Here is a 24,787-nt window from a genome sequence, read left to right on the forward strand (position 1 = left end):
CTTCTCGTGGCTAATAAGTACTAATAAGTACTTAACAAATGATGATCATGATGATGATGGTATTTGTTAAGCACTTATTATGTGCCAAGCACTGTTCTAAGCACTGGGGTAGATACAAGCTAATCAGGTTGTCCCACATGGGGCTCACAGTCTTAATCCCTATTTTACAGATGAGGTCACTGAGGCACAGAGAAGTCAAGTGACTTCCCCAAAGTCACACAGCTGATAGGTGGCAGAGCAGGGATTAGAACCCATGACTCATGACTCCCAAGCCAATGCTCTTTCCACTAGGCCATGCTGCTTCTCTTAGCAGCACACATACCACAGTTATTATCTGTCTAGGCCAGTGATCAGTTCCCTGCTAAAATGTTTACTTGTATTGCTGTCTGTCTTTTCCCTCTTGATTGAGAGCTCCATGTGGGCAGGGATTGTCTCTCTTTATTGCTGTTTAGCTGCCTTATTAGTGACTGTTTGTGATCCCTGTATATAGGTATATATGTTTGTACATATTTATTACTCTATTTATTTATTTATCTTGTACATATCTATTCTATTTATTTTATTTTGTTAGTATGTTTGGTTTTGTTCTCTGTCTCCCCCTTCTAGACTGTGAGCCCACTGTTGCGTAGGGACCGTCATTATATGTTGCCAACTTGTACTTCCCAAGTGCTTAGTACAGTGCTCCACACACAGTAAGCGCTCAATAAATATGATTGATTGATTCCGGAACAACAACAAAAGAGGATGGCGAAAGCACTCATGGGCTCTACTTGAGGGCAGGGGTAGGAAGCATGGAGGGAAATGTGGCCTTCTCTCCCTGCTCTACCCAGTAACGGGCCTGGACTAATCAGTGAGTATCTTATGGAGAAGCAGAGTGGCTCAGTGGAAGGAGCACAGGCTTTGGAGTCAGTGGTCATGGGTTCTCATCCCGGCTCCACCATTGCCAGCTGTGTGACTCTGGGCAAGTCACTTCACTTCTCTGGGCCTTAGTTACCTCATCTGTAAAATGGGGATTGACTGTGGGACAACCTGATCACCTTGTAGCCTCCCCAGCGCTTAGTAAGCGCTTAACAAATGCCCTCATTATTATTATTATTATTAGAGCCACTGCTGTGACACCTAAGCCAGATAAAAGGCGGTTGTTTTGAATTGCGAGGAGGCACCTGGAAGCAGAGGAGAAGCAAGACGAAGCACCTGGGGTGAAGCACTCAGAGGAAAGACTGTGGAAAGGAAGCATTCAGAAAAAAGTCACGCAGGAAGCAGGAGAGCAGCACTTGGAAGCAGAAAGAAGAAGCATCGGCATCAGAAAGAAGAAGCTACCGGACCCTTGGTGGATTGAGTGTGTTTGCATGTATGTGTCACTCCCTTGTATGTTGGTAAAACTAAGTAAAAAACTTTCCACGGTTACCTTGGAGATCAGAGCTTTGGTTTGAACCCTACTACGTGTCACTACAGCTCCCCTGATCAAGGAAAGTCCTGGTTGGTACGAACCAGGGGCCCGTGACATATTGTACTTTCCCAAGTTCTTAGTATACTGCTCTGCACACAGTAAGTGCGCTATCTCCTTCCCCTCCCCTCAGCACTTGTATAATAATAATAATAATAATGGCATTTATTAGGTGCTTACTATGTGCAAAGCACTGTTCTAAGCGCTGGGGAGGTTACAAGGTGATCAGGTTGCCCCATGAGGGCTCACAGTCTTAATCCCCATTTTACAGATGAGGTAACAGGCACAGAGAAGTGAAGTGACTTGCCCAAAGTCACACAGTTGACAATTGGCAGAGCTGGGATTTGAACCCACAACCTCTGACTCCAAAGCCCATGCTCTTTCCATTGAGCCATGCTGCTTCTCTCTATATTGTATTGTATATAATATATACAATTGTGTATATACACAATATATATACAATATTGTATATATTTGTACGAATTTATTACTCTATTTTACTTGTACATATTTACTATTCTGCTTATTTTGTTAATGATGTGCGTATAGCTTTAATTCTATTTGTTCTGATGGTTTTGTCACCTGTTTTCATGTTTTTTGTTTTGTTGTCTGTCTCTCCCTTCTAGACTGTGAGCCCATTGTTGGGTAGGGATCGTCTCCATATGTTGCCACTTGTACTTCCCAAGCGCTTAGTACAGTGCTCTGCACACAGTAAGTGCTCAATAAATATGATTGAATGAATAAATTTGAACAAATGAATGAATAGAATCTAAGTTTCTTAAGGGCCCATATCTACTCACTCTGTTGCCCTCTCTCAATTATAATGTTGGTATTTGTTAAGCGCTTACTATGTACCAAGCACTGTTCTAAGCGCTGGGGTAGATACAAGGCAATCAGGCTGTCCCACAAGGGGCTCACAGTCTTCATCCCCATTTTACAGATGAGGTAACTGAGGCACAGAGAAGTTAAGTGACTGTCGCACAGCTGACAAGTGGTGGAGCGGGATTAGAACCCACAACCTCTGACTCCCAAGCCCGTGTTCTTTCCTCTAAGGCATGCCGTTTCTGAAGCACTCAGTACTCCGCACTCAGTAGTAGAGAAGCAGCGTGGATCAGTGGAAAAGAGCCCGGGCTTTGGAGTCAGAGGTCATGGGTTCAAATCCCGGCTCTGCCAATTGTCAGCTGTGTGACTTTGGGCAAGTCACTTCACTTCTCTGGGCCTCAGTTCCCTCATCTGTAAAATGGGGATGAAGACTGTGAGCCCCCCATGGGACAACCTGATCACCTTGTAACCTTCCCAGCGCTTAGTACAGTGCCTTGCACATAGTAAGCGCTAAATTAAATGCCATCATTATTATTATTACCGTGTTCTGCACAGAGTAAGTGCTCAATAAATACTCTTGATTCAATCCTTCAATAAATGGAATCAAGCAAAGAAGCAGGTGATGTGGAGAACTGTAGTTTGCGAGTTTGACTTTCAGTGCCTTTGCTTGACTGTAAATGACCAGCTAGGAGCAATACAGCTCTTAGGAGAAGCAGCATAACAGACTGAGCCCCTTCCTTCCTCTCCCCCTCGTCCCCCCTCCATCCCCCCTTCTTACCTCCTTCCCTTCCCCACAGCACCTGTATATATGTATATATGTTTGTACATATTTATTACTCTATTTATTTATTTATTTTACTTGTACATAGCTATGCTGTTTATTTTATTTTGTTAGTATGTTTGGTTTTGTTCTCTGTCTTCCCCTTTTAGACTGTGAGCCCACTGTTGGGTAGGGACTGTCTCTATATGTTGCCAATTTGTACTTCCCAAGCGCTTGGTACAGTGCTCTGCACATAGTAAGCGCTCAATAAATACGATTGATGATGATGACCGTCTCCATATGTTGCCAACTTGTACTTCCCAAGCGCTTAGTACAGTGCTCTGCACACAGTAAGCGCTCAATAAATACGATTGAATGAATGAATGAATGGGCTCCCTCAAGACTCAGTGCTGGATCCCCTTCTATTCTCCATCTATACCCACTCCCTTGGAGAGCTCATTGGCTCCCATGGCTTCAACTTCCACCTCTGTGTGGATGACACCCAAATCTACATCTCCAGCCCTGCTCTCTCTCCCTCTCTCCAGTCTCTCATGTCCTTCCGCCTTCAAGACATCTCTACTTGGATGTCCTAACATCACCTTAAGCTTAACATCTCTGAAACAGAGCTCCTTAACTTCCCATCCAAACCCTGTCCTTCCCATCACTGTAGATGGCACCACTATGCTTCCTGTCTCACAAGCTCATAACCTTGGCATTATCCTCGATTCCTCTCTGTCATTGAATCCATGTATTTCATCCATCACTAAATCCTGTCGGCCCCATCTTCACAACATAAAATCTGCCCTTTCCTCTTCATCCAGACTACTACCATGTTAATACAACCACTCATCCTATCCCTCCTGGATTACTGCATCAGCCTCCTTTGTTTGTATCAGCCTCCCGGCCTCCTGTCTCTACCCTCTCCAGTCCGTACTTCAATCTGCTGTCGGGATCATATTTCTACAAAAATATTCAGGACATAACACCTTGCTCTTCAAAAAACTCCAGTGGTTACCGGTCCACCTCCATATCAAACAAAAACTCCTCACCATTGGTTTTAAAGCGGTCCACCACCATGACCCCTTCTACCTCATTTCACTTCTCTCCTACAACCCAGCCCTCACACTTTGTTCTTCTTGTGCTAACCTTCTCACTGTGCCTCGATCTCTCCTGTCTCACCACCTACCCCTAGCCCAAGTCCTGCCTCTGGCGTGGAACTCCCTCCCTCTTTAAATCCAGCAACAGTTATTCTCCACCCCTTCAAAGCCTTAATGAAGACACATCTCCAAGAGGCCTTCTCAGACTAAGCCCTGCTTTTCCTCATCTCCCACTCCCTTCTGCATCTTCCTGACTTACTCCCTTTGCTCTTCCCTGCCCTCAGCCCCACAGCACTTGCGTACATATCTGCCACTTTGTTTATTTGTATTGATGTCGTCTCCCCCCGTCTAGACTATAAGGTTGCTGTGGGCAGGGAATGTGGCTGTTCATTGTAGTATTATACTCTCCCAAGTGCTTAGTAGAGTGCTCTGCACACAGTAAGTGCTCAATAAATACGATTGAACAAGTGAGTGAATTTGGCAAATCACTTCACGCCTCTGGGCCTCAGTTTTCTCACTTTTTTTTTAATGGCATTTGTTAAGTGCTTATTATGTGCAAAGCACTGTTCTAAGCACTGCGGGGGGGGGATACAAGGTGATCAGGTTGTCCCACGTGGGGCTTACAGTCATTATCCCCATTTTACAGATGAGGTAATTGAGGCTCTGAGAAGTTAAGTGACTTGCCCAAGAGCACACAGCAGACATGGTGAAGCTGGGATTCGAACTCATGACCTCTGACTCCAAAGCCCGTGCTCCTTCCACTGAGCCATGCTGCTTCTCGAATGCTCGAATGCTGCTTCATTCACTTATAGAATGGATATTTAATACCTGTTCTCCCTCCTTCTTAGACTGTGAGTCCCATGTGGGACAAGGACTGTGTCTGACCTGAATAACTTGAATTTACCTCAATGCTTGGTTCACAGTAAATGCTTGTCTCCTCTAGACTGTAAGCTTATTATGAGCAGGAAGCATGACCAGTAATTCCGTTGTACTTTCCCAACCGCTTAGTACAATGCCCTGCACATAGTAAGTGTTCAATAAATACCATTGATTGATTGACAACTACCACTAGAATTGTTATTACACCCCGCCCCCCCCCAAATAGCAACAGCTCTTGCTCAACTGTCTTGTTCTCAGCAAGGTACCAGAGTCCTGCTCCTTTAATAATAATAATAATAATAATAATAATAATAATAATAATCATGGCATTTATTAAGCCTTGAATAACTTCCTATTACCCCTCCCAATTCATTCTCCTTTCTGCATCACCTATGCCATTGGATCTTAACCCCTTAATAATTCTGATACTCACCCCATCCCAACTCCACAACACTAATAATAATAATGATAGCATTTATTAAGCACTTACTATTTGCAAAGCACTGGCAGGGGTGGGGGGGATACAAGGTGATCAGGTTGTCCCACGAGGGGCTCACAGTCTTGACCCCCATTCTACAGATGAGGGAACTGAGGTGCAGAGAAGTTAAGTGACTTGCCCAAAGTCACACAGCTGACAATTGGTGGAGCCGGGATTTGAAACTGTGACCTCTGACTCCAAAACTCATGCTCTTTCCACTGAGCCACACTGCGTCTCCTTTATATATCTGGCAGGGAAGAACACAACAATTTCCCTTCAATCTATCAACCAAACAATCTGTGGTATTTATTGAGTGCTTACCATGTGCAGAGCGCTCTACTAGATGCTTGAGAAAGTACTCAAGCAACATGTCCAAGACTGAACTCCTTGTCTTCCCTCACAAACCCTGCCCTCTCCCTGACTTTCCCATCACTGTTGACGGCAATATCATCCTTCCCGTCACACAAGCCAGCAACCTTGGTGTCATCCTCGACTCCGATCTCTTGTTCACCCCTCACATCCTAGCCGTCACCAAAACCTGCCGGTCTCACCTCCGCAACATTGCCAAGATTCGCCCTTTTCTCTCCATTCAAACTGCTACCCTGCTCGTTCAAGCTCTCATCCTATCCCGTCTGGACTACTGTATCAGCCTCCTCTCAGATCTTCCATCCTCCTGTCTGTCCCCACTTCAGTCCATACTTCATGCCGCTGCCCGGATTGTCTTTGTCCAGAAACGCTCTGGGCATGTTACTCCCCTCCTCAAAAATCTCCAGTGGCTACCAATCAACCTACGCATCAGGCAGAAACTCCTCACCCTTGACTTCAAGGCTGTCCACCACCTCGCCCCTTCCTACCTCACCTCCCTGCTCTCCTTCTTCAGCCCAGCCCACACCCTCCGCTCCTCTGCCGCTAATCTCCACACCGTGCCTTGTTCTTGCCTGTCCCGCTGTCGACCCCCGGCCCACATCATCTCCCTTGCCTGGAATGCCCTCCCTCCCCACATCTGCCAAGCTAGCTCTCTTCCTCCCTTCAAGGCCCTACTGAGAGCTCACCTCCTCCAGGAGGCCTTCCCAGACTGAGCCCCCACCTTCCTCTCACCCTCCGCCCCCTTACCATCCCCCCGCCTTACCTCCTTCCCTTCCCCACGGCACCTGTATATATGTATATATGTTTGTACATATTTATTACTCCATTTATTTATTTTACTTGTACATATTTATTCTATTTATTTTATTTTGTTAATATGTTTTGTTTTGTTGTCTGTCTCCCCCTTCTAGACTGTGAGCCCACTCTTGGGTAGGGACTGTCTCTATATGTTGCCAACCTGTACTTCCCAAGTGCTTAGTACAGTGCTCTGCACACAGTAAGTGCTCAATAAATACGATTGCATGAATGAATGAATGAATGCTCAGCCGGCACACTTGGCTCTTCTAATGCCAACCTTCTCACTGTACCTCTATCCCAACTATCTCGTTGTTGACCTCTTGCCCATACCCTGCCTCTGGCCTGGAACATCCTCCCTCCTCATATCCGACATACAATTAATCTCCTCCTGTTTCATGAGGCCTTCCCCAACTAAGCCGTCTTTCTCTTCTCCCACTCCCTTCTGTGTCTCCCTGATTTGCTCCCTTTATGCATCTTCCGTCCCAGGCCCACAGCACTTATGCACGTATCCGTAATTTATTTATTTCTGTTAATGCCTGTCTCCTCTGTCTCTCTTTCTAGACTGTAAGCTCATTGAGGGCAGGGAACGTGCCTATTATAGTTTACTCTCCCAAGTGTTTAGGACAATACTCTGCATACAGTAAGCACTCAATAAATATGTCTGACTGATGGGCTGATTACATTAAGACCAAGTGGGCAGACACAATCCCTATCCACAAGGAGCTTACAGTCTACAGGCTCCCTTCCTTCCTTCCCGTCCTTCCTTCTCTCCCCATCATTTCCCCGTTCGTTCATTCATTCAGTCATATTTATTGAGCACTTACTGTTTGCAAAGCACCGTACTAAGTACTTGGGAGAGTACAATAATAACAACAAGCAGACATGTTCCTTTATTCTGATGATCTGACACCTGTCCACATGTTTTGTTTCATTGCCTGTCTCCCCCTTCTAGACTGTGAGCCCATTGTTGGGTAGGGACCGTCTCTATAAATTGCCAACTTGTGCTTTCCAAGCGCTTAGTACAGTGCTCTGCACACAGTAAGTGCTCAATAAATACGATTGAATGAATGTGTTCCTGCCCATAACAAGCTCACAGTCTAGAGGGCTCACACTCTTAATTCCCATTTCATGGATGAGGTAACTGAGGCTCAGAGAAATGAAGTGACTTGCCCAGCGTCACACAGCAGACAAGTGGTGGTCAGGATTAGAATGCAGATCCTTCTGACTTCCAGGGCCCTGCTCTATCTACTTAGCTATGTTTCTTCTCTATTAGTTATCCGTAGTTAAGTCCATTCCCCTCTCTGCTCTCTATTTTACTCTTCCTCCCACCTTAAGTCATTCATTCACTCATTCAATCAATCATTTATTGAGTGCTTACTGTGTGCAGAGCACTGTACTAAGCACTTGGGAAGTACAAATCGACAACAGAGACGGTCCCTACCCAACAACAGGCTCACAGTCTAGAAGCGGGATAAAGACAACAAAACAAGTAGACAGGTGTCAATACCAGCAGAATAAATAGTAGCTATATACACATCATTAATAAAAGAAATGCAGTAAATGTGTACGAATAAAATAAATAGAGTAATAAATATGTAGAAATATATACAAGTGCTGTGGGGAGGGGAAGGGGGTAGGGCAGAGGGAGGAAGGGAGGGGGAGCAATGGGGAGGAGGAGGGGAGGAAAAGGGGGTGCTCAGTTTGGGAAGGCCTCTTGGAGGAGGTGATTTCTCAGTAGGGCTTTGAAGGGAGGAAGAGAGCTAGTTTGGCGGATGTGTGGAGGGAGGGCATTCCAGGCCAGGGGAAGGACGTGGGCCGGGGGTCAACGGCACGACAGGCAAGAACGAGGCACATTGAGGAGGTTAGCGGCAGAGGAGCGGAAGGTGTGTACTGGGCTGTAGAAGGAGAGAAGGGAGGTGAGGTAGGAGGGGGTGAGGTGATGGACAGCCTTGAAGTCAAGAGTGAGGAGTTTTTGCTTGATGTGTAGGTTGACTGGTAGCCACTGGAGATTTTTGAGGAGGGGAGTAACATGCCCAGAGCATTTCTGCACAAAGATGATTCGGACAGCAGTTTGAAGTATAGACTGAAGTGGGGAGAGACAGGAGGATGGGAGATCAGAGAGGAGGCTGATGCAGTAATCCAGTCAGGATAGGATGAGAGATTGAACCAGCAAGGTAGCGGTTTGGATGGAGAGGAATGAGTGGATCTTGGCGATGTTGGTGCCAAGTATTAAGCGCTGTACTAAGCGCTTGGCGAGTCCTGTCTCCTGTCCTGCTCTCAGCCTGCCTGAGGTGTGCAGACTTCTGATCAGCTCAGTGTCCCGTCTGGCTGCCATTCTCAGTGCTGGGATGAGGCAGGAGGTTGCTAACTGCAGCTGGAGCCACACCAGATAAAACACCCGGGCCAAAGCTCCAGGCTTGGAGAGGGAATAGGTGAAATTGCTTCATGAGCTAAACCTGGTCCTCAGGAGGGGTGTCAGGGTGGGGCGCGCTGCCCCGCGGTGTCTGACCCCCAACTTACCAGAAACAATGAACAGGATCCCGGCCGTCAGAGTCATGTGGGCCTTGGCGGAATCCTCCATGCTGCCGATTCGAATGCATTTCAGGGCAAAGATGGACACCAGCAGGCCGATGGCCCCCAGGACGATGCCCACGATCATTAGGGCTCTCACAGCCTGCAACATGGCTGCAAAGTAGAAAATGCCAAGACACTGAGAGAAGAAGAGAGGTGGCGTGGGCTAGTTGATAGACCATGGGCCTTGGGGGGCAGAGGACTGTATTCTCTTCATCAATCATCAATCGTGTTTATTGAGCGCTTACTATGTGCAGAGCACTATTCTCTTGACTGTAAGCTCACTGTGGGCAGGGAATGTGTCTTTTTGTTGTTGCATTGTACTCTCCCAATGGCTTAATACAGCGCTTTGCACACAGTAAGCATGTAATAAATACGATTGAATCGAATGAATGTAACTTATTTATTTATATTAATGTCTGCCTCCCCCCTACACTGTGAGCTCATTGTGGGCAGGGAATGTGCCTGTTTATTATTCCACTGTACTCTTCCAACCGCTTAGTACAGTGGTTTGCACACAGTAAGTACTCAATAAATATGATTGAATGAATGAATGAATGACATGGGCTCTAATCCTGCCTCTGCCACTTGTCTGCTGTGTAACCTTGGGCAAGTCACTCCCCTTCTCTGTGCCTCAGGTCCCTCAACTGCAAAACGGTGGTTCAATTTCTTGTCTCCTTCCTACTTAGACTGTGAGCCCCATGTGGGCCCTGATTATCTCATCTACCCCAGCGCTTACTACAGTGGCACACAGGAAATATGTAGCAAACCATAATCATCATCATCATCATCAACATAATCATTGAGACTGGTTGAGACCATAAAGCTCCAATTGGGTGAAAGTGGATGAAGTTCATTACAGGAAAATGTAGGAAGGGCTATTGTTAATAATAAATAATAATTATATTTGTTAAATGCTTATTGTGTTGCAGGCACTGTACTAAATGCTGGGATCTACACAAGTAAATTGGGTTGGAGACAGTCCCTGTCCCACATGAGGCCCACAATCTTAATCCCCCTTTGACAGATGAGGGAATGGAGGCACAGAGAAGTGAAGTGACTTGCCCAATGTCACACAGCAGACAAGGGGGCAAAGCCAGAATTGGAACCCAGGTTCTTCTGACTCTCAGGTCTGTGCTCCTTTCAATGGGCCATGATGCTTCTTGTCAAATGTCCTAACTTCCTGGGAAATTCAAGGTACTTACTGAAAGTCCCTGTTTCTCCCGTTCACACCGTGCCCCAGAAATACTTCAAAATCAATCAATCATATTTGTTGAGTGCTTTCCATGTGCAGAGCACTGTCCTAAGCGCTTGGTAGTGTACAATACAGAATTAGTAGAGACATTCCCTACCCTCAATGAGCACACAGTCTAGAGGGGGGACAGACATTGATATAAATAAACTATGGATATGTACAATATTGCTGTGTGGTTGAGAGATGCCCCCCAAATCTACATCTCTGCCCCTGCTCTCCCTCCCTCCCTCATTCATTCATTCATTCAATCATATTTATTGAGCACTTACTGTGTGCAGAGCACTGTACTAAGTGATTGGGAAGTACAAGTTGGCAACATATAGAGACGGTCCCTACCCAACAGTGGGCTCACAGTCTAGAAGGGGGAGACAGAGAACAAAACAAAACATATTAACAAAATAAAATAAATAGAATAAATATGTACAAGTAAAATAAATAAATGGAGTAATAAATCCATACAAACTTATATACATATATACAGGTGCTGTGGGGAAGGGAAGGAGGTAAGGCGGGGGGATGGAGAGGGAGAGGAGGGGGAGAGGAAGGAAGGGGCTCAGTCTGGGAAGGCCTCCTGGAGGAGGTGAGTTCTCAGTAGGGCCTTGAAGGGAGGAAGAGAGCTAGCTTGCCGGATGTAGGGAGGGAGGGCATTCCAGGCCAGGGGGATGACGTGTGCCGGGGGTTGATGGCGGGACAGGCGAGAATGAGGCCTAACGGTGAGGAGATTAGCGGCAGAGGAGTGGAGGGTGCAGGCTGGGCTGGAGAAGGAGAGAAGGGAGGTGAGGTAGGAGGGGGCGAGGTGATGGACAGCCTTGAAGTCCAGGGTGAGGAGTTTCTGCCTGATGCATAGGTTGATTGGTAGCCATTGGAGATTTTTGAGGAGGGGAGTAACAATCCCAGAGCATTTCTGGACAAAGACAATCCGGGCAGCAGCGTGAAGTATGGATTGAAGTGGGGAGAGACAGGAGGATGGGAGATCGGAGAGGAGGCTGATACAATAATCCAGATGGGATAGGATGAGAGCTTGAACGAGCAGGGTAGCAGTTTGGATGGAGAGGAAAGGGCAGATCTTGGCAATGTTGCGGAGCTGAGACTGGCAGGTTTTGGTGATGGCTTGGATGTGAGAGGTGAACGAGAGAGCGGAGTCGAGGATGACACCAAGGTTGCAGGCTTGTGAGATGGGAAGGATGGTAGTGCCATTAACAGTGATGGGAAAATCGGGGAGAGGGCAGGGTTTGGGAGGGAAGACAAGGAGTTCAATCTTGGACATGTTGAGTTTTAGGTGGCGGGCAGACATCCAGATGGAGATGTCCTGAAGGCAGGAGGATATGCGAGCCTGGAGGGAGGGAGAGAGAGCAGGGGCAGAGATGTAGATTTGGGTGTCATCAGCGTAGAGATGATAGTTGAAGCCGTGGGAGCAAATGAGGTCACCAAGGAAGTGAGTGTAAATCGAGAACAGAAGGGGACCAAGAACTGAACCTTGAGGAACCCCTACAGTAAGGGGATGGGAGGGGGAGGAGGAGCCTGCAAAAGAGACTGAGAATGAACGACTGGAGAGATAAGAGGAGAACCAGGAGAGGACAGAGTCTGTGAAGCCAAGGTCAGATAGCATGTTGAGCAGAAGGGGGTGGTCCACAGTGTCAAAGGCAGCTGAGAGGTCAAGGAGGATTAGGATAGTGTATGAGCCGTTGGATTTGGCAAGCAGGAGGTCATTGGTGACCAGCAGGAGGTCATTGGTGACTTCCAGGTTCATATCTCCTCCTGCTTTCAGGACATCTCCATCTGAATGTCTACGCGCCACCTAAAACTCAATATGTCCAAGACTGAGCTCCTTCACTTCCCTCCCAAACCCTGCCCTCTCCCTGACTTTCCTGTCACTGTAGACGGCACTACCATCCTCCCTGTCTCACAACCCCGCAACCTTGGTGTCATCCTCAACTCCGCTCTCTCATTCACCCCACACATCCAATCTGTCACCAAAACCTGCCGAGCTCACCTCTGCAACATTACCAAGATCCGTCCTTATCCTCTCCATCCAAACTGCTACCCTGCTGGTTCAATCTCTCATCCTATCCCGACTGGATTACTGCATCAGCCTCCTCTCTGATCTCCCATCTTCCTGTCTCTCCCACTTCAGTCTATACTTCACTCTGCTGCCCAGATCATCTTTGTGCAAAAACATTCTGGGCATGATACTCCCCTCCTCAAAAATCTCCAGTGGCTGCCAGTCAACCTACGCATCAAGCAAAGACTCCTCACACTCTCGGCTTCAAGGCTGTCCATCCCCTTGCCCCCTCCTACCTCACCTCCCTTCTCTCCTTCTCTAGCCCAGCCCGCACCCTCCAATCCTCTGCCACTAACCTCCTCACTGTGCCTCATTCTTGCCTGTCCCACCATCAACCCCCAACCCACATCTTTCCCCTGGCCTGGAATGCCCTCCCTCTGCACATCCGCCAAGCTGGCTCTCTTCCTCCCTTCAAAGCCCTACTGAGAGCTCACCTCCTCCAGAAAGCCTTCCCAGACTGAGCCCCCCTTTTCCTCTCCTCCTCCCCCCTGCCCTACCTCCTTCCCCTCCCCACAGCACTTGTATATATTTGTACAGATTTATTACTCTATTTAAGTGACTGCATGTTTTGGAAGGTAGCGTGACTCCTGGAGAGAGAATGGGGCTGGGAGTCAGCACAGATGGATGGGTTTGTGTCCCACATCTACCCCTGACCTACAGTGCGACCTGAGGCAAATAGCTTCCCTTGGCCTCAGTCTCCTCATCTGTAAAATAGGGAGCCCTGTGTGGGTCAGGTATGGTGGCCATGTCATTCATTACCTGGTACACACAGTAATACTTAGCATACTTCATGAATACCTTAATAAGAATAATACTTCAATATAAATGGTAATGGGAAAAGGTAGAGACCTTGAAGCGAAAGGAAATGAGGTCCGGTGTTACTGGAGGAGCATAGCCAGTTAGTGATGACATTTATTAAGTGCTTACTATGTGCAAAGCACTGTTCTAAGCGCTGGGGAGTTTACAAGGTGATCAGGTTGTCCCACGGGGGGCTCACAGTCTTAATCCCCATTTTACAGATGAGGGAACTGAGGCCCAGAGAAGTGAAATGACTTGCCCAAAGTCAGACAGCTGACAAATGGCGGAGCCGGGATTTGAACCGATGACCTCTGACTCCATAGCCTGGGCTCCTTCCACTGAGCCATGCTGCTTCCATTGTTGAGCCAGTTGTCCAGTTTCCTACACACCGTGTGGTTGTCAGCTGACCTGCTCCTGCTGTAGAATTGGATGCTTTAATTGTGTTTTATTTTTATGTTCAGCACCTGCTACTGTTGACAGTTTCCACGGCTCTGACCAAGTGGAGGGTCCCAGAAGCCCCCCTGAAGAAGTACTCTCAGATCATGTGTAATTTCCACACTGCTGGAAAATGACACTTGTGACAACATGACGTTATACTCTATGTCCAGTGGAACACAGGTTATGTACTACACACACCTCTCATTGACTGGAATAGGGGAGAAGCATTGAGAAGCAGAGCGGCCTAGTGAAAACAGCACAGGTCTGGGGGTCAGAGGACCTGGGTTCTAATCCTATCTCTGCCTCTGATGCACTGATAAACACAAAACATTATGGGTGAGGAGAGCAAAAGTATAGAAGGATCACTAGACAAATAGTTTAAGTTGAATAGAATCTAGAATACGCATAAGTGTTAAGATGTGCAGCATACCACTGAAGGCATTTTTTGGCTGGATCTATCCTGGAAAGAGGAGTTAATTGCAATTTATTTATAATACTGTTGAATATTTGTAATTTATATAATGTCTGTCCTAATGTCTGTCTACTCCTCGAGACTGTAAGCTCACTGTAGGTAGGGAATTTGTCTATTTATTGTTATATTACACTATCCCAAGAGCTTAGTACTGTGTCCTGCACGTGGTAAATCCTCAATAAGTATGACTGAATGAATTAATGAATAATTGGGAAATTCTTCCTGGAGGAGGTGGGTTTTTAGGAGGATTTTGATGGAGGATTGCTGTGGTCTGCCATACTTTGGGTTGGTAGATTTGTTAAGGTGCCCAGACAAATTTGTAAGAATAATGAAAATAATTATAATAATAATTGTGATATTTGTTAAGCACTTACTTTGTGCCAGGCACTGTGCTACGTGATGATTATGATGATATTTATTAAGCTCTTTCTGTGTGCCAAGCACTTTTCTAAGTGCTGGGGTAAATACAAATGCAAGGATGGTAAATACCATCCTTCCTGTCTCACAAGCCCGCAACCTGGGTGGCATCTTCGACTCTGCTCTCATTCACCCCTCGCATCCAATCTGTCACCAAAACCTGCAGGTCTCACCTCTGCAACATCACCAAGATCCGCCCTTTCCTCTCCATCCAAACTGCTACCCTGCTGATTCAATCTCTCATCTTATCCCAACTGGATTACTGCATCAGCCCCTCTCTGATCTCCCATCCTCCTGTCTCTCCCCACTTCAGTCTATACTTCATGCTGCTGCCCAGATCATCTCTGTGCAGAAACGCTCTGGGCACATTACTCCCCTCCTCAAAAATCTCCAGTGGCTACCAATCATCCTATGCATCAGGCAAAAACTCCTCACTCTTGGCTTCAAGGCTGTCCATCCCCTCGCCCCCTCCTACCTCACCTCCCTTCTCTCCTTCTCCAGCCCAGCCCGCACCCTCCGCTCCTCTGCCACCACTAACCTCCTCACTGAGCCTCGTTCTCGCCTGTTCCGCCGTCGACTCCCGGCCCACATGGGTCTCACAATCAATCCCCATTTTACCGATAAGGTAACTGAGGCCCAGAGAAGTGCAGTAATTTGCCCAAGGTCACACAGCAGACAGTGGCTGATATATGATTAGAACCCAGGTCCTTCTGGCTCTCAGGCCCGTGCTCTAACCATTAGGCCACACTATTAGTACTCTTACTGAATGTCTGCAAGATCCCTACCTCCTAACCAAGAGGGAGAAATCTGAGAACCCCTTGGTTGGCTTGGTAATAATAATAATATAATAATAATGATGGCATTTATTAAATGCTTACTATGTGCAAAACACTATTCTAAGCACTGAGGAGGTTGCAAGGTGATCAGGTAGTCCCACGGGGGGCGGGCTCACAGACTTAATCCCCATTTTACAGATGAGGTAACTGAGGCACAGAGAAAGTTAAGTGACTTGCCCAAAGTCACACAGCTGACAATTGGCGGAGCCGGGATTTGAACCCATGAACTCTGACTCCAAAGCCCGGGCTCTTTCCACTGAGTCACGCTGCTTCTCTAAGCAGTGGTGCCAACTGTAAGTCCAAGCCAAGCTCACGTCCTGCTTGTGTTTGCAGATAACTTGGTTCTTTTAGCCACTGCTGCCTGAGCACTTCTTACCCGGAATGGTGAAGGGCCAGAAAAGGTATTTCATAACCACAGTAGTCAGAGGTACAAGAGGTTCTCAATCCTCACACCCATGGTTACAATCTCGCCATTGCCTTCAAACCACAGGCAACTTTACTATTTTTTCCTCTCCTCCTCCTCCCCCCCATCCCTCCCTCCTCCCTCCCTCTGCCCTTCCCCCTTCCCCTCCCCACAGCACTTGTATATGTTTGTGCATATTTATTACTCTATTTTATTAATGATGTATATATAGCTATAATTCTATTTATTCTGTTGATATTGACACCTGTCTACGTGGGTTTTCTTTTTTTTTTTTTTTGTCTGTCTCCCCCTTCTAGACTATGAGCTCGTTATTGGGTAGGGACTATCTCTAGATGTTGCCGATTTGTAGTTCCCAAGTGCTTAGTACAGGGCTCTGCACACAGTAAGCGCTCAATAAATATGATTGAATGAATGAATGAATGAATATTACTTGAGACCGCTTTTGCCCAGGACTCTCACCAAGTCACGTGGCATTCGTTTTGCTTAATAATAATCATTAGGGTGTTCATTAAGCACTTATGATACGCCAACCACTGTGTGAAGCTCTGGGCACAGCAAGACACAAGGGTCCCATGCAGTCCCTGTCCCGTCTGGGGCTCTCAGTAGGAGGGAGAACCAATATTGAGTCTCCATTTTACAGATGAGGTAACACTGAGGCATAGAGAGGTTTAGTGACTTGCCTAAGGTCACACAGCAGGTAAGTGCCAGAGCTGTGTTTAGAATCCAGGTCCCCTGACTCTCAGGCAAATCCTCTTTCTTCTAGGCTAAGCTGCTTCTTAATAACAAACAAAGCTCATTCATTACCTTTGAGCCACTAAACACATCCCAGCCTGCAAAATGCTTCAGTATAGCCCCTATCAACCAACTTTCTTCTGGTTTAAAACATTTAATTTTTCCCCAGTGAGCTGGGGGCTATAAAATATTTACCCACAGCCAAAAAAAAAAATTGACATTTCCTTTTCTATAAAATAGTATATTATTGTTGAATTCTTTTGCTCAGTGAGATCTTTTTTAACTGCATAGATCTAGCTCAGAAGCAGGGGATTGTGGGGCCTTGTCTGCCAATCTGAGGGGGAGCCTGGATTTTTTTGGGTTAAAATGTGGTGAGGTAGATTGTAGACTTTAGCTCTAGACTGTAAGCTCCCCCTCTAAACTGCAAGCTCCTTGTGGACAGGGAACGTGTCTACCCACTCTGTTACGTTGTACTCGCCCGAGCGTTTGTCCAGTACTCTGCACATAGTGAGCGCTCAATAAATAACATTGATTGATTGAGATATCAGCACCAGTGGGACTTATTGAAGTCTCCAAGAACTCTGATCCCTAGTGTTAGCCCAGGGCGTAGTAGAATGGGAATTTCCTCCTACCCGGCTCAAAGAGACCTGGAGAGATCCTCTCGCCTTCAGGAAGAACTCTACTGGTGGGACCAGCAAACCCATTCCACCTCATCTTAATTCCTGTTATTGATGTGGACATGGAAATCGGCTGAAGTGGCGGTTATATTTATTAGGACATAGAACATTAAAAAAAGAACTAGTTTCTGAAAGCAATTTGGTAGTGACTTAGCCTTCCAGCCATTTATCAAGTGCAAAGCAATGCTTTCTGGGAAATTGTTGATCCGATCCTCCATTCTATACATTACCCTTTCTCTGGTGAAGTAAATTCCCTTATTGCAACATTATTTTTTTAAAAATAATTTTGTAAAGCACTGGCCGTTGCCGATGATGAATCCTTGAAGCTTTGTAGTCAGAAAAGATGATCACTAAGCTCGAACAAATATATTGCTGTTTGAAACCGTAATCAGTCACTTAGAGAGCATCATTTGAAATTTTATTAAGAATAAAAGCAGCGCCAGGGAAGCTAGCTCTAAATGTTGTTTTTTTCCCTTGAAACTGACAACTAATATTTTGTCGGCCAATTGTATCATCAGGTGAGTTTACATGGATTTACGGATTCATATATCTGGAAGAAGTGGAAGCCATTACATGAAGAACCAGATGCACAATGAAACAAGCGGGTTTTCAAATGCTCTTTCTAAGGTCGTTTCTAATTTACAGAAACGGGCCAAAACCTCCTCCTCTCTTTCTCACAACACTGAGATCTGTTCTACCTTCGGCAAACTTAGGGAAGCACAGCTCAAGTATGGTAATGTTAATGTGACCTATTCTTCTTTTCCTGGAAACACATCTCCTGAGAGTCAGCAGTGCCCAGCGGAAAGATCACAGATCTGAGAGTCAGAAATCTTGGCCCTAATCCTTGCTCTGCCACTGGCCTAATAATAATAATAATAAAATTTGTTAAGCACTTACTATGGTTCAAGCACTGTTCCAAGTGCTGGGGTAGAAACAAGTAAATTAGGGTGGACATCATTCTCATCCTACATGGTGTTCACAGTCTAAGCAGTAGGGAGAACAGGCATTGAACTCCTATTTTACAGTTGAGGAAATGGGCATAGAGAAGTTAAGTGACTGTCTTAGGGTCACACAGAACCAGCATTAGAACCCAATTCCTCCGACTCCCAGGCCCATTAGGCTATGCTGGTCCTTATGATGTGGTCTTGACCTACAGAAAGTTTGGCAATATGGTGTGATGATTTTTATTTGCCCAAGAAGCCTAGGAAAGCAGCATGAAACAAAAACACTTGTATCCTTGGTCTAAATGCAAATTCTTTAGATCTGTGGATCCAGCCCCTTCTTCAAAGAAAAACCAAACTTTTATGGAAAACATCCTTTGATCTTAAGCAAAAAAGAACTCCCCAACTCTTCTCATAGTTTGAAACAAAACTTATAAAGGTAGTAGTGACTATTCTCAGAATAGCACTAGATTTTCCTAATAACGTTTACACTTGACCTCAGTTAAACAGGTCATATTTGAGATCCACCCCTAGATTTTCAGCGGAGAAAAATAATTGCTGATTTCCTTTCCCACTTTATCCTAACAACGGTCCCATTTACTTGGGGCCTTCTCCTTCCTGGCACTCTCTTTCTGTTACAAATACAGGATTATTGGTCTTAATCTTCTGGAGTCTCGGTATTACTGTGGTTTACGGCCACCAAATCCACTGTGCCAAATTCTGCCGTCACGCAGCCGTGCTCAGGGACAGATTTTGATTTTGCCCTCAGCTGTGCAAGGACAAATTCCCAGAGCTACCTCGGGAGTTACCGGCAGCACGCCCAGATAGGCAACAATCAAATCTGAGCCTTGGTTGGCATCCAAGAGTTCTGCAAAGTGGACTGGCAAAGCGACCCACCACCCTTTGGCCAGATATTCTATGATTAGAGTTCCTTGATAACGACCGTGGTATTCGTTATGCGCCAGACACTGTACTAAGCTTTGGGGTGGATACAAGCAAATTGGGTTGGACACAATCCATGCCTCACGCAGGCCTCACGGTCTCACTCCCCGTTTTCCAGATGAGGTAACTGAAGTCTAGAGAAGCTCAAGGTAATCTAGCAGATGCATGGCGGAGTCGGGATTAGAATTCATTCATTCATTCAATCGTATTTATTGAGTGCTTACTGTGTGCAGAGCACTGTACTAAGCGCTTGGAAAGTACAATTGGGCAATCCCTACCCAACAACGGGCTCACAGTCTAGAAGCAGGAGATCACTTAATCACCTACAATAGTTGAGAGCTGTAACACTAAAATTTCACATCATTTTTCACTGCCAACTGATTCAATTGGGGAAAAAAAAATTACTTCCAAATTGATTACTTAATAAATGAACAAACTGATCTTCCCAGGCCCATGCTCTATCCGCTGAGCCATGCTGCTTCCCCATCATCTATCCATCCCTACCTGGCAGTCCAAGGATGGTGTAGTAAGGCCTGCACTCGGTAAAACCGGAGCTCTGTCTTACGCAGCTCCTCCACAGCCCTTCGTACTGGAATACGGATGTGACCGGATTGTCATACAAGTCCTGAGTACTCCACATGTCCACCCCAGTGGCCGCGATGATTCCCGCCAATCCGAGAGTGGACAGGACGAATCCCATCATCTGGCAAAGCGTCGTTGACATGGTCTCTCCCCTGTCGGTCCCCGTCGCCTCCGACCTCTCCTGCCTCTGCCTTGGTCCTGGTCCCCGGTATCCCTAGGGAGGACTGGTGGAAAATTCCAAGTCTTCCCGACCGAGCCACCAGGAGGGGAGCTGCTCTTATCGGGTGTTTTCTGTCAGCCGGCCCTATTTGCTCAAAGTGTTTTCGTAAGATAGTCCGGTTTCGCCCTGACTGGAGTAGCCTACTTTCCCCTTTGATAGCCAAGCTAGAATGAGGAGTTCCTGTGCTCTAGGGGCACTTGTTCTAACGGCCAAGTGCAGGGGCGGTCCGCGTGGAATGGAGTAACTAGTAGCTTTTCTTCTTTCTCTAGAAAAGCCCACACCTCTCCCCACCTCCCAAGACTGGGCGGTGGGCTGTATTCTGAGCCCCTTGACACAAGAATGTTGTAAATAGAGTTTCTGAAAAGGCCCATTAGCTTGGCCTTCAGACAGAAGAGCTCAGGTATATGTTAAGGAGGCATACCTCCTCCCTGCGGCCTTCCCAGTCTAAGCCCTACTTTGCCTCATTTCCCACACCCTTCTGGTCACCCTGACTTACTCCCTTTGCTCATAATAATAATAACGATCGTATTTGTTAAGCGCTTACCATGTGCAAAGCACTGCTCATCCCCCCTCTCCCAGCCCCACAGCACTTATGTATTTATCTGTCATTTTATTTATTTGTATTGATGTCTGCCTCCCCCACTCTAGACTGTCGGCTTGCTGTGGGCAGGGATTGTCACTCTCTATTGTTGCATTGTACTTTCCCAAGCACTTAGTACAGTGCTTTGCACACAGTAAGCTCCTAATAAATATGATTGAATGAATGAATGCACTTCGAGAAGGAATATTCTTGAAAGGGAGAGCATGTCTGGTCAGGAAGAAAGGCTGGGGAGATGGTGGCTGTTCTGGAAATGAAAAGGTAAGTACCAGGTCCTTGTCATGTAGAAAAAACATAACTATGAGAATGATGGAGATTGCTCTCACTGCCCCATTTGGTGGAGAGAAAGTGCTCAAGGACTGTTCTAAACTGGACACTTACAATTTTTTTTAACTTAGGCTTTGTCTTAGAGACCAAATGTAACCATCTCCCCAGCAGCTAATGGCTTGACAGCAGGAAAGGATGGTTTAGGGTCTTGCACTCAGGCCTTGGGCCTGGGGGGGATCCTCCCCCATTTTCCCTACTGAAAGCTCGCCTCCCCCAGGAGGCCTTCCCACGCTCAGCCCCCTCCTTCCTCTCCCCTTCCTCCCCCTCCCCCCTTGCCTCCTTCTCCTCCCCACAGCACCTGTATATCTATACATATGTTTGTACGTATCTATCACTCTATTTTATTTGTACATGTTTGCTCATATTTATTTGTACATTTGTTTATTTGTACACTTATTTGTATTTTGTAATTTGTATTTATTTGTACATATTTATTCTATTTATTTTATTTTGTTAATATGTTTGGTTTTGTTCTCTGTCTCCCCCTTCTAGACTGTGAGCCCGCTGTTGGGTAGGGAGCGTCTCTATATGTTGCCAACTTGGGCTTCCCAAGCGCTTAGTACAGTGCTCTGCACACAGTAAGCGCTCAATAAATATGATTGAATGAAAAAGAACTTCAGAGGTCTTGTTGGGAATCCCCCTGCATCTTGAGCAAGGCTAGAGCCAAGCCACCCCCAGTACTTGTTTGCTGTGTGACCTTGGGCAAGTCACTTGACTTCTCTGTGCCTCAGCTACCTCATCTGTAAAATGGGGATTGAGACTGTGATCCTCACATGGTGTAGGGACTGTGTCCAATCCAATTTGTACCTCCCCCCCCCCCCCGCCACACCACCAGCACTTAATACAGTGCCTGGCACATAGTAAGCACTTAATAAGTACCATTATTATTCTTATATGCCCACCTACTTCATTTTCCACAATCTCCTGAGAAGTAGCATGACCTAAAAGAATGATCATGAGACTGGGAAGATGGGCAATCTGGGTTCTAAACCTGGATCTTCCTCTAGTCTGCTGTTTGACCTTGGGCTGGTCACTTCACTTCTCTCAGTCTCACTTTCCTCTTCTGAAAATTGGAGATTATTTACCTTAGACTATGATCCCCATGTGGCTCAGTGATTGGATCTGACCTGATTTTTCTGAATCTACCTCGGCACTTGGCCCACTGTAATGGTTTAACAAATACCACAGTTATTATGAATTATCGCCACTGAAGGAGGCTTCTCAAATCTCCACCATAGTCTGTTTCAGTATTTATTATCTCATCATCAGGAAGTTTTCCCTTATGTTCAATACCAGTCCTTCCTTGCATCAATTCCTCCGGCTCTTTGATGTTTCATGTCAATCATTCTTTGTGTTGCTCTCTATCTCTCCTGCTAGAGTTTAATCCCTTTCCCTCTTTTTTTCCTGCACTGTGACCGAAATGGTCCTCCTCAATAAAGAATCTCCCATAATCTTCCAGAAAGAAGAAGTCCAAATTGTTTCCCCTTGAAAGCAGTGTGGACAACTGGAAAGAGCATGGACCTGGGAATCAGAGGACCTGAGTTCTAATCTCTTCTTTGCCACTTGGGTTTGTGTGACCTTGGGCAAGTTAGTTACTTTGTACCTCAGTTTCCTCATCTGTATGATGGGGATTCAATATTTGTTCTTCCTCCCCTTAATGGACAAGGCACTGTGCCTATCTTGATGATCTTGTATCTATCCCAGCATTTAATTCAGTGCTTGGCACATAATACACTCTTAACAAATACACAATATTATTATTATGAAACAGGCAGATTACAATAGAGAGGTTGACCTCAGGGTATGACTGTGTGGCCAAAGTGGAAGGACTGCCATCTGAGAAATTTTAAGCAAAAAATTGTCTTCTGAAATAATGAAGAAATCCTTACCAGAAATCCACAAATCTCCTTGTGGGCAGAGAATGTATCAACCAACTCTGTGACTGAGCCCCGTTTTTCCTCTCCTCCTTCCCATCCTCCCCGCCTTACCTCCTTCCCCTCCCCACAGCACCTGTATATGTTTGTACGGATTTATTACTCATTTATTCTACTTGTTCATATTTACTATTCTATTTATTTTGTTAATGATGTGCATCTAGCTTTATTTCTATTTATTCTGATGACTTGACACCTGTCCACAAGTTTTGTTTTGTTGTCTGTCTCCCTCTTCTAGACTGTGAGCCTGTTGTTGGATAGGGACCGTCTCTATATGTTGCCAACTTGTACTCTCCCAAGCGCTTAGTACAGTGCTCTGCATACAATAAGCGCTCAATAAATAGATTGAATGAATGTGGTATTATACTTTCCAAAGGGCTTTGTCAGTGCTTTGCACACAGTAAGAGCTCACTAAATACCACTGACTGACTGATTGGACTAAGTACTACACTAGCTCTGGACATTACTGTGAAGAGAATGGCCTGACAAGAAAAAGATTCCTCTCTTTTTTTATTTTATTTGTTAAGCGCTTACTATGTTCCAGGCATCATACTAAGTGATGAGATAGATACAAGCTAATGATGATGGCATTTATTAAGTGCTTACTATGTGCAAAGCACTGTTCTAAGCACTGGGGAGGTTACAAGGTGATCAGGTTGTCCCACGGGGGGGCTCACAGTCTTCATCCCCATTTTACAGATGAGGTAACTGAGGCACAGAGAAGTTAAGTGACTTGCCCAGAGTCACACAGCTGACAAGTGGTGGAGTCGGGATTTGAACCCATGACCTCTGAGTCCAAAACCCATGCTCTTTCCACTGAGCCACGCTCACATTAGATGCAGTCTATGTCCCATGTGGGGCTCACAGTCATAACCCTCATTTTACAGATGAGGTAAGTGAGGCCCAGAGAAGTTAAGTGACTTGACCAAGGTCAAACAGCAGGCAAGTGGTGGAGCCAGAATTAGAACCCAGGCCCTTCGGTTACTCCCTTTAGGCTGTGAGCTTGTTATGGGCAGGGACTGTGGATTTGTTGTAATTTACTCCCCCAAGTGCTTAGTACAGTGCTTTACATACAGTGAGTGTGGCTCAGTAGAAAGAGCCCGAGCTTTGGAGTCAGAGGTCATGGGTTCAAATCCCGGCTCTGCCACTTGTCAGCTGTGTGACTTTGGGCAAGTCACTTCACTTCTCTGGGCCTCAGTTCCCTCAACTGTAAAATGGTGATTAAGACTGTGAGCCCCCCGTGGGACAACCTGATTACCTTGTATTTCCCCCAGCACTTAGAATAGTGCTTGGCACATAGTAAGTGCTTAACAAATACCAAAATTATTATTATTAATAAATACAATTGAATGAATGACTCCCAGGCCCTATGCTCTATCCAATAGGCCACGCTCTTTCTCTCTTCTACCTTTTAAACATCTATATTCTCAAAATAGAAAGCTCGTGGTGGGCAGGAAATGTATCTACCAACTCTATTAAAAATAATAATAATAATGATAATGATGATGCCATTTTTTAAGCACTTACTATGTAACAGGCACTGTACTAAGTGCTGGGGTGGATACAAGCAAATCGGGATGGACACAGTCCCTGTCCCACGTGGGGTTCACATTCTCCATCCCCATTTTACAGATGATGTAACTGAGGCCCAGCAGCCCAAGGCCACACAGCAGACAAGTGGCAGAGACGGAATTAGAACCCACAACCTTCTGACTCCCGAGCCCATGCTCTATTCACAGCACCATCCCAACACTTAGTACAGTACTCGTTACACAGTAAACACTCAATAAATACGATTGATTGGGCTAGAAAAATCCAGGGGCCTTGAGGAATATTGACTTGCAGTGTCCAGGCTGAATACATAGCACAGTTAGTGAGTGTCAATCCGGGAATCTGGACAAAATGAGCCCGGAG

General features: G+C 46.0%; 1 protein-coding gene across 1 annotated transcript in view; it reads right to left on the bottom strand.

The window, feature by feature from the left end:
* CLDN18 (claudin 18) overlaps positions 1–19,936 on the bottom strand; it is a 30,615-nt gene extending 10,679 nt beyond the window's left edge. Inside the window, exons 1-2 of the mRNA XM_038752066.1 lie at positions 19,717–19,936; positions 9,168–9,332 (exon numbers count right to left, since the gene is read on the bottom strand). Coding sequence (XP_038607994.1) covers positions 9,168–9,332; positions 19,717–19,936 — 385 coding nt within the window. The remainder of the gene's footprint in view (positions 1–9,167; positions 9,333–19,716) is intronic.
* Between the last annotated feature and the right edge of the window lie 4,851 nt (positions 19,937–24,787).

Source organism: Tachyglossus aculeatus, chromosome 1 (genome assembly GCF_015852505.1).
Source record: "Tachyglossus aculeatus isolate mTacAcu1 chromosome 1, mTacAcu1.pri, whole genome shotgun sequence".
In the NCBI taxonomy this organism is placed as follows: Eukaryota; Metazoa; Chordata; class Mammalia; order Monotremata; family Tachyglossidae; genus Tachyglossus; species Tachyglossus aculeatus.